At 42.0% G+C, this 11,070-nt stretch overlaps 1 protein-coding gene across 2 annotated transcripts in view; it reads left to right on the top strand.

Moving 5' to 3' along the window:
• The first annotated feature begins 881 nt into the window (after window positions 1-881).
• LOC129817176 (Na(+)/citrate cotransporter-like) overlaps window positions 882-11,070 on the top strand; it is a 28,405-nt gene continuing 18,216 nt past the window's right edge. Inside the window, exons 1-7 of one of the 2 annotated variants that reach the window (XM_055872176.1) lie at window positions 882-1,327; window positions 2,937-3,065; window positions 4,392-4,528; window positions 4,681-5,006; window positions 5,268-5,421; window positions 5,620-5,742; window positions 6,003-6,215. In XM_055872176.1, coding sequence (XP_055728151.1) covers window positions 1,199-1,327; window positions 2,937-3,065; window positions 4,392-4,528; window positions 4,681-5,006; window positions 5,268-5,421; window positions 5,620-5,742; window positions 6,003-6,215 — 1,211 coding nt within the window. In that variant the 5' untranslated portion in view covers window positions 882-1,198. The remainder of the gene's footprint in view (window positions 1,328-2,936; window positions 3,066-4,391; window positions 4,529-4,680; window positions 5,007-5,267; window positions 5,422-5,619; window positions 5,743-6,002; window positions 6,216-11,070) is intronic. The other variant, XM_055872168.1, reaches the window with a different exon arrangement.

Below are 11,070 nucleotides of genomic sequence, written 5' to 3'. Positions count from 1 at the left end.
TGAAATGCATTCCAGGTGATTACCTCATGAAGCTGGTTGAGAGAATGCCAAGAGTGTGCAAAGCTTTCATCAAGGCAAAGAGTGGCTATTTGAAGAATCTCAAAAATAAACTATAATTTGATTTGTTTAACACTTTTTTGGTTACTACATGATTCCATATGTGTTATTTCATAGATTTGATGTCTTTACTATTATTCTACAATGTAGAAAATAGTAAAAAATTAATGAGTAGTTGTGTCAAACTTTTTGACTGGTTCTGTACACATCGAAGTAAGTATTCAAATATGTTTTATTTGGAAAGACAAGTAGTTGAATATTGGAAATTATTTGGAAATACACTTGGAAAGTATTGGCATATATTTGAAAATACACAAATGCATTGACTCAAATACACTCCCATGCATTGAATCTAGGTATTTGAAAATATTATTTGAAATAAGTTATTTTTATAGGAAATTATTTTTAAATACTTTAAAATACTTCCGATAGGTAGTTTATTCGGGCCACATTATTTGAAAATACTCAAATATACAGAAAATAAGTATTTAAACAACAAATCATCAAATATACATGTATTTGAACCCAGGTCGTCTGTCTGTCTGTCTGTCTGTGTGTCTGTGTGTCTGTGTGTCTGTGTGTGTGTGTGTGTGTGTGTGTGTGTGTGTGTGTGTGTGTGTGTGTGTGTGTGTGTGTGTGTGTGTGTGTGTGTGTGTGTGTGTGTGTGTGTGTCTGTGGTGTTTTGGGGAGTGTAACTTTACAAAGAAAGTTTGGAGTTTCCCAGCACCCACTGCTGTTCCAAGGAAACCCTATCTATTCGTCTCCTCCCCCTTATGTCTCTCTCAGAATACAGTACATTCTAGTTTCAGAGAGTCGTGTTTATTTTCCTATCTAAGATTTTTTTCTAAGTTAGTATTTAAGTATAAATGCTACTCAACATTTTTTCTCTCTCTAGCTCTCACACACTCACTCACACACGCACAAGAATGCCACTCAAAAGTGTTGCCACCCCTTTGTACACACACACACATACACACAGAGAGAGAGACTAAAAAAACAGAGAGAGAGTAGAGAGAGAGACAGCGAGATGTCATGTGCAGTCGTGTCCCAACTGTAAAGCCGGAGGTATCTGAGTTCTCTCACGCTCTCCCTCATAATTTTAGCTTTCTTCCCTGGGACGGGACGCGTGCAACTCTAATTAATGTCAGTATTCTCTGATCGAGCGAAGATGGTGTCTTCGCTCCAGATTATGTGGATGTTCAAGGATGGGGTGATTCTGTTCTGTACACCGTTCCTGCTCCTCCCGCTGCCTCTACTGATCGGAACCACGGTATGCACCAAATTTCTAGAACGGACTTATTCCAGGGGTCCCTATCTCCTCTTCACCCCATCTAGGCCTAGTCTTTCTGCTTTCTGCACCAGAGTATGTTATCTGTATAATGATTTAAAATATTTCAATAAGAGCCTGCTAGTATTCTATCGTTTTGTTAGATTTTTCATGAATTATTCATTTGTACACCTGACGCATGCTGATTTTGCCTTAGACCTCTCCCACACACGCACGCATGCACAGACACACAAACACGCACGCATGCACACACACAGATCTATTATGTTCATTTATTTTTCAGAAAAGCGCACTTATTCTGCCAATTCAGAAAATGGAAATTCCTACAAATGTACAGAGGGTAACAGGGTCAGGACCTGGTGTGACAAGGGGGTGACACATTCCTTCAGCTTGCGCCAGGGGTGAACTTGTCGCAGAGCTCTCGTGTTGTCTTTAACCCTTTGTTGTCCTAGAACTGCCCCACTAAGCAGCCTGGTCTCAAAGACTACACGTAATATAGTAAACGGAAATCCGTGACAACTCAAATTAGTATGATATGTTAAATTTGGTATGGTTACATAAGACAGAAGGTTTTAGCCATGGGAAGTAGGGGTGCTGAAGTAATAAGGATTCCAAAACTGTATAATTACTCTTGTCTGAACACTGATTGAATTTGCGTAGCTTATACACTATCATTAAAAAGTTTTGGGTCATTTACATTTTTCCTTGTTTTTGAAAGAAAAAAATAAATAATTGTCCATTAAAATAACATCAAATTGATCAGAAACACAGTGTAGACATTGTTAATGTTGTAAATGACTATTGTAGCTGGAAACGGCAGATTTTTTATGGAATATCTACATAGGCGTACAGAGGCCCATTATCAGCAACCATCACTCCTGTGTTCCAATGGCACGTTGTGTTAACTAAGCAATAAAACCGGCCTTCTTTAGACTAGTTGAGTATCTGGAGCATCAGCAGTTGTGGGTTCGATTACAGGCTCAAAATGGCCAGAAACAAAGACCTTTCTTTTGAAACTCGTCAGTCTATTCTTGTTCTGAGAAATGAAGGTTATTCCATGTGAGAAATTGCCAAGAAACGGAAGATCTCGTGCAATGCTGTGTACCACTCCCTTCACAGAACAGCGCAAACTGGCGCTAACCAGAATAGAAAGAGGAGTGGGAGTCGCCTCTTCACTGTTGACTTTGACACTGGCGTTTGCGGGTACTATTTACTGAAGCTGCCAGTTGAGGCGTCTATGAGGCGTCCAGTTGTGAGGCGTCTGTTTCTCAAACAAGACACTCTAATGTACTTGTCCTCTTGCTCAGTTGTGCACCGGGGCCTCCCACTCTTGGCGTAGAAGAGGGAGGAAACATTTCCTCGTCACACCATAGGGTGTTGAAGTTCAAGTTTACATTACTTGAGCTCGACGAATTTACATCGCAGATCAATGTTTATACAATGGCACCACCAGACACAGAGAACATTATGTGTTCATGTGCTTCAGTTATTTTGTGTGTGTGTGTTTGTGTCCTTTTGATCCCAATAATATTTGGGTTCTCTGTACTTCTATATGGCTCTAAATAAAGTATTGTAACTGTGTGTGTTGCAGGAGGCAAGATGTGCCTATGTGATTGCTCTGATGGCAGTGTACTGGTGTACTGAGGTATTGCCACTAGCGGTGACTGCTCTCCTGCCCACTGTCCTTTTCCCTCTGTTTGGCATCATGGAGTCCAAGCAGGTACGCTTCCCTCACACACACACACACACACACGCGCGCACACACACAAAGACAATCTCTCACGTACGTGCGAAAAGATGCAGGATCTTAATTTGAGCACCCTGCTGCAGGAGAACTTTCCTGCAATGCAGGAAATGTAAAACTTGTAGAGTATTTGAGATTTAAAAAGGCTTTTGAAGTTTGTAATTTCCACTTTGACTTGATTTTCCCTTACTGAAAATGTACACTACATGACCAAAAGTATGTGGACAGCTGCTCGTCGAACATCTCATTCCAAAATCGTGGGCATTAATATGGAGTTGGTCCCAGCTTTGCTGCTATAACAGCCTCCACTCTTCTGGGAAGGCTTTCCACTAGATGTTGAAACATTACTGCGGGGCATTGTCATGTGGAAACAGGAATGGGCCTTCCCAAAACTGTTGCCACAAAGTTGGAAGGACAGTATCGTCTAGAATGTCAATGTATGCTGTAGCCTTAAGACTTCTCTTCACTGGAACAAAGGGGCCGAAACATGAAAAACAGCCTCAGACTATTATTCCTCCTCCACCAAACTTTACAGTTGGCACTATGCATTGAGGCAGGTAGCGTTCTCCTGGCATCCGCCAAACCCAGATTTGTCCGTCGGACTGCCAGATGGTGAGGCGTGATTCATCACTCCAGAGAACGCGTGTCCACTGCTCCAATGTCCAATGGCAGCGAGCTTTACACCACTCCAGCCAACGCTTGGCATTGCGCATGGTGATCTTAGGCTTCTCTGCAGCTGCTTGGCCATGGAAACCCATTTCATGAAGCTCCCGACAAACAGTTATTGTGCTGATGTTGCTTCCAGAGGCAGTTTGGAACTCGGTAGTGAGTGTTGCAACTGAGGAGAGACAATTTTTACGCGCTTCAGCACTCGGCAGTCCCAGTTGAGCCGTTGTTGCTCCTAGACATTTCCACTTCACAATAACAGCACTTACAGTTGACCGGGGTAGCTCTAGCAGGAGAGAAATTTTACGAAATGACTTGTTAGAAAGATGTTACCCTATGACGGCACCACGTTGAAAGTCACTGAGCTCTGCCATAAATCTATTCTCTTGCCAATATTTGTCTATGGAGATTGCATGGCTGTCTGCTCAATTTTATACACCTGTCAGCAAAGGGTGTGGCTGAAATAGCCAAATCCACTAATTTGAAGGGGTGTCCACATACTTGTGTATATATTGTATCAACCCCTACAAAAATGTCCATTAATTATAATCCACATAATAATAGACATTTCCTGTTGAGAGATTATTTTCCTGCTCTAGCAAACTGGCTCAAAGTAAGATCCTACATCTGTATCAGGTGTGTATGCAGTACCTGAAGGACACCAACATGCTGTTTGTAGGCGGTCTGATGATGGCTGTTGCCGTGGAGACATGGAACCTTCACAAGCGCATCGCCCTCAGGGTTCTACTTGTTGTGGGGGTGCGTCCTGCCCTGTGAGTAGCTAATCACAGGTGTAAAATCAGGATTGTCTGCAAAATTCAAGACCATGTTAACCCACTGAGCTAAAGCCTAGCATTCTTCCCTCCTTCTCCACTTCCTCTTTTCTCTTTCTGATACACTGTCCCCCTTTTGCTGTCCACGCCAGTCTGATGCTAGGGTTCATGGGTGTGACAGCGTTCCTGTCCATGTGGATCAGTAACACAGCCACCACAGCTATGATGGTCCCCATTGTCCAGGCTGTCCTGGAGCAGCTCAACAGCCCACAGAATGGGAAGAACCCCTTGCCCATCCCCCAGAGCCAGGAGAATGGTATGACTCCTGAGGAAAAACTGGAGAACAGTTCAAACCCACAAGACAAACTTATCATCCAGGACAATCACATTCCACTGGAGAAACCAGCCACAGAGGATAAACTGGACTCCCCAGACAAACCAGTTAACCAGGACAACTCTCTGACTGATGGGAAGCCAGGTGAGGGGCACTGGGCTGGGGGCAGAGGTCAGAGCAGGGGGCTAGGTGAGACTGGAGTACTGTCACCAACACACCATAATACAGTTACATGTACATGGCGATTTCAGACAAATATAGACTTAGGCTGTATGTCTACAGGCAACAGGCACACTATAGCCTGCCTAGCTAACAACTTTGGCTGTGACCTCTTGGTAGTCCTGATTCCCAAACTTCTCTAATATATAGTGGTATTGTCTCCCCTTTCCTCTCTGGGGACTGAAGCAGAGGGGCAGGTTGGGGAGGAAAAGGAGGAGAAGGAGAGGATGAAAATGTGTAAAGGCTTGACATTGTGTGTGTGTTACGCTGCCAGCATCGGAGGCACTGCCACTCTCACTGGTACCGGACCCAACCTCGTCCTCACTGGGCAGATGAGCCAGTATGTAACACACACACACACACGGAGGCACGCACGCACACACACATAGCGTATGTACCTCTCACAGACACACACCTCGCAAATGTTAGTGTATATACCATATATGAATATAGATATGGGAGTCCGAACATATCGTATTGACCAACTGACATTTAACATTTTTGAGAAGTGAAGTTCTTAACAGAAACCCACTGTCAGACTCTTCCCTCAGAACGGTGACGTGGTTAACTTTGCCTCGTGGTTCGCCTTTGCCTTCCCCACAATGCTGCTAATGCTGACGCTGGCCTGGCTTTGGCTCCAGCTCGTCTTCATCGGCTTCGAGTGAGTGACCTGGCCAGAGCATCACAGTGCATAATTTTAACTCTACTCTCTCCTCTCTCTCAGTTCAACCATGACATGATATTTGTAAAGGTTTGCATATGCCAAATAGGGGCAATGTCTCTCTCACTCACTCTGCTTCTTATCTGACCTATTAGTTTAAATAATCTCTCTCTCTCACTCAGTCTGTCTTTCTCTCACCCCCTTCTCTTTTGCTCCCCCACTCATTTCTCTTGTCCCTTTCTCCCCCTCTTCCTCTCTAGTCTGAAGCGTACGTGGGGCTGTGGTGCTGTGCAGTCAGAGAAAGAACATGCAGCGTATGATTTGATCCGTGAGGAGAATCGTCTTCTGGGGCCAGTGTCCTATGGAGAGTGGAGTGTCCTGGGGCTCTTCATTCTGCTGGTGGTGCTGTGGTTCACACGAAGCCCAGGCTTCATCAAAGGATGGGCAACCCACATCTTCAACACAAAGGCAGAGTATGTAACACACACCACACAGTGAAATACTTTACACACCATATATACTCAACCACACAGACTCACACACAAAACACTAGCAGGTGGAAATATACAGACACATGCACAGTAGCACAAGCTTGATCTGAAGGATAGGTTACCTGAGTTGTCTTTAGACCCAGAACCTTCTGTTAGAACAAGTGTCAGGACACGGGGAACAGGAGAAAACAAACACAAATGGGCAAAATGTGTCGTTCACAGAGTAAACCATCTGTGTTGCATCAATAAACATGTTCTGAACTTTGACACACAGAAACACAAACTTGTGCACGTATACACGCTCTGACCAGCACACACAAAGACTTGTATAGGCACATGCACACACAGAGTCTGGGAAACATGATCTCACTAGAGTGAATGAGAGAGAAAACATACTTCTTTATGACAAACAGATCGATGGGCAGGAGAGGCACACACTGCGTTCTCTCTTATCTGGTCATGTGACCTCCCTATCACAGAGGGCATATGTGTCTGTCAATCTATGAATGGGCACATCACCATGGAAACAGGTGTTGATTATAACAGAATCCTGGATCAAACTGGGGCTAAGGTCATCAAACATACTCTGTCCATTACGTCAATCCACTCTTTATTTGTATTTGTAGTTATTAAGGATCCTAATTACCTGATGTCAAGGTAGCAGTTACTCTTCCTGGGGACCAGCAACATTAAGGCAGTTATATACAATTACAAATATTACATGACATTACATTTCATAGCACTTTTCATAACACATTACGTGTGTGCCCTCAGGCCACTACTGTACTCTACTACCACATATCTACAATACAAAATCTATATGTACGTGTGTCTATATGTACGTGTGGATATGTATGAGTGTGTCTGTGCCTGTGTGTCTCTTCACAGTCCCCGCTGTTCCATAAGGTGTATTTGTACCTTTTTAAAAATCTGATTGTAGTGCTTGCATCAGTTACCTGATGTGGAATAGAGCTCCATGTAGCCATGGCTCTATAAAGTACTGTGCACCTCCCATAGTCTGTTTAGGGGATTGTGAGGAGACCTCTGATGGCATGTCTTGTGGGGTATGCATGGATGTCTGGTATGCTAGTACTTTAAACAGACAGCTCGGTGCATTCAGCATGTCAATACTTCTTACAAAAACAAATAGTGATGAAGTCAATCTCTTCTGTACTTTGAGCGATGCGAGATTGACATGCATATTATTAATGTTAGCTCTCCGTGTACAGTTGAAATTGTACATTTCCATACATCTTAGCCAAATACATTTAAACTAAGTTTTTCACAATTCCTGACATTAAATTACAGTAAAAGTTCCCTGTCTTAGGTCAGTAAAGATCACCACTTTATTTTAACAATGTAAAATGTCAAAATAAGAGTGGAGAAAATGATGTGTTTCAGCTTTTATTTCTTTCATCACATACCCAGTGTGTCGGAAGTTTACATACAATGGTAGCATTGCCTTTAAGTTGTTTAACTTGGGTCAAACATTTCGGGTAGCCTTCCACAAGCTTCCCACAATAAGTTGGGTGCATTTTGGCACATTCCCACTGACAGAGCTGGTGTAACTGAGTCAAGTTTGTAGGCCTCGTTGCTCGCACACGCTTTTTCAGTTCTGCCCACAAATTTTCTATAGGATTGAGGTCAGGGCTTTGTCATGGCCACTCCAATACCTTGACTTTGCTGTCCTTAAGCCATTTTGCCACAACTTTGGAAGTATGCTTGGGTTCATTGTCCATTTGGAAGTCCCATTGCGACCAAGCTTTAACTTCCTGACTGAAGTCTTGAGATGTTGCTTCAATACATCCACATAATTTTCATCCCTCATGATGCCATCTATTTTGTGAAGTGCACCAGTACCTTCTGCAGCAACGCACCCCCACAACATGATGCTGCCACCCCCGTGCTTCACGGTTGGGATGGTGTTCTTCAGCTTGCAAGCATGCCCCTTTTTCCTCCAAACATAACGATGGTCATTATGGCCAAACAGTTCAATTTTTGTTTCATCAGACCAGAGGAAATTTCTCCAAAAAGTACGATCTTTGTCCCCATGTGCAGTTGCAAACCGTAGTCTGGCTTTTTTATGGTGGTTTTGGAGCAGTGACTTCTTCCTTGCTGAGCGGCCTTTCAGGTTATGTCGATATAGGACTTGTTTTACTGTGGATATAGATGCTGTTGTACCTGTTTCCTCCAGCATCTTCACAAGGTCCATCGCTGTTGTTCTGGCATTGATTTACACTTTTCGCACCAAAGTACGTTCATTTCTAGGAAACAGAACGCGTCTCCTTCCTGAGCGGTATGATGGCTGCGTGATCCCATGGTGTTTATACTTGCGTACTATTGTTTGTATAGATGAACGTGGTACCTTCACGTTGTGAGGTCTTGGCTGATTTCTTTTGATTTTTCCATGATGTCAAGCAAAGAGGCACTGAGTTTGAAGGTAAGCCTTGAAATACATCCAAAGGTACACCTCCAATTGACTCAAATTATGTAAATTAGCCATGACATCATTTTCTGCAATTTTCCAAGCTGTTTAAAGGTACATTCAACTTAGTGTATGTAAACTTCTGACCCACTGGAATTGTGATACAGTGAATTTTAGGTGAAATAATCTGTCTGTAAACAATTGTTGGAAAAATGACTTGTGTCATGCACAAAGTAGGTGTCCTAACCAACTTGCCAAAACTATAGTTTGTTAACAAGAAATTTGTGGAGTGGTTGAAAAACTAGTTTTAATGACTCCAACTTAAGTGTACGTAAACTTCCGACGTCAACTGTACATTTAAGGTCCTGTTTGGAGCCAATTGTAAAGTCGCTCATCACATTGTCATTGGGTTATAATTAGTTAGTGTTCAGAAAAGGATTGGAAGGCCTCTCCCTCTCCTAATCCCTGTATACCCCTACCCTAATCCCTGCTGCCTCCTAACCCCACACAGTCTAACCCCCGTAGTCAAAATATCCTATAGGATTCAAATAGAAAAAATCCAATTACAATCCAATAGCAAATCTTATCAGATTCTGGAACCTTTCCTGTAGGATAGAATCTTATATGAGTCCAATAGGACTGGTTCCAAAATCTGATAGGATTGTTCAATTGGATTCTTATACTGAAATCCTATAGGATCCTATAAAATAAAATTCTATCAACCTAAATATCCCTGACACTTGAATTACAGCCACTTGTCACCTAGCCTAGGGATTATAAAAGTGACTATTAAAATCCTATAGGAGACCAATAGGACTTGTTCCAAAATCTGATTTTTCTATAAGTTATCCTGTCTGGCTCTGGCGTTCCGCCAGCGGAACTTCTCCCACATTCCACTGAAAAGGCAGAGCGCGAAATTCAAAAGATATTTTTTAGAAATATTTAACTTTCACACATTAACAAGTCCAATACAGCAAACGAAAGATACACATCTTGTGAATCCAGTCAACATGTCCGATTTTTAAAATGTTTTACAGTGAAAACACCACATATATTTATTTTAGCTCACCACCAAATACAAAAAAGGACAGACATTTTTCACAGCACAGGTAGCATGCACAAAGCCAACCTAACTAACCAAGAACCAACCAAACTAACCAACAAACAACTCCATCAGATGACAGTCTTATAACATGTTATTCAATAACTCTATGTTTTGTTTGAAAAATTTGCATATTTCAGGTATAAATCATAGTTTACATTGCAGCTACAATCAGAAATTGCACCGAAAGCAGCCAGAATAATTACAGACACCAACGTCAAATACCTAAATACTCATCATAAAACATTTCTGAAAAATCGATGGTGTACAGCAAATTAAAGACAAACATCTTGTGAATCCAGCCAATATTTCCGATTTTTTAAGTGTTTTACAGCGAAAACACAATATAGCATTATATTAGCTTACTACAATAGCCTACCACACTACCACATTCATTCATCAAGGCACGTTAAGATAGCAATAGGCACGTTAGCGATAGCGAATAAACCAGCAAGATATATCATTTTTGATTAACCTTGATAAGCTTCATCAGATGACAGTCCTATAACATCAGGTTATACATACACTTATGTTTTGTTCGAAAATGTGCATATTTAGAGCTGAAATCAGTGGTTATACATTGTGCTAACGTTGTGCTAACGTAGCATCTTTTTCCCACAACGTCCGGATATTTTTCTGACACTTTTTCTGACACACATATTCTGACCAAATAACTATTCATAAACATAACTAAAAAATACATGTTGTATAGGAAATGATAGATACACTAGTTCTTAATGCAATCGTCGTGTTAGAATTCTAAAAATAACTTCATTACGACATCCAGCTTAGGTATAGCGAGAGAGTACCCAAAAGCTGGGCGCAAACGACTAGCACAACATGTTCGACAGATATATGAAATAGCATCATAAAATGGGTCTGATCTTTCATCAGAATGATCTTTCATCAGAATGTTGTACAAGGGGTCCTTTGTCGGGAACAATCGTTGTTTGGATTTAGAACGGCCTTTTCCCCTCTCGATTTAGCAAGCACACTTGCCAAGTGGCGCGAATCTCTCCATCGTCAACAAACGGAAGAGAACGGAACACGGCAAAACTCCCGAAAAATTTTCAATAATCTGATCAATAATCTGGTTAAACTATATTGAAAAAACATACTTTACGATGATATTGTCACATGTATCAAATAAAATCAAAGCCGGAGATATTAGTCGTCCATAACGACAGCTTATCAGAAGGCAAATCCAGGTCCCTCCTCGCGCTCTCCAGAAAACAGGAAACTGGTGACACGTCATGCCAAGAGCTATGGTTCGTGCCCAGATCAAGTTACACACTCAATTTCTTCTCTCA

The sequence above is a fragment of the Salvelinus fontinalis genome, chromosome 2 (genome assembly GCF_029448725.1).
Source record: "Salvelinus fontinalis isolate EN_2023a chromosome 2, ASM2944872v1, whole genome shotgun sequence".
Classification (NCBI taxonomy): Eukaryota; Metazoa; Chordata; class Actinopteri; order Salmoniformes; family Salmonidae; genus Salvelinus; species Salvelinus fontinalis.
Note: the sequence above shows the minus strand (reverse complement) of the source record. Positions and strands in the feature narration are given on the sequence as shown.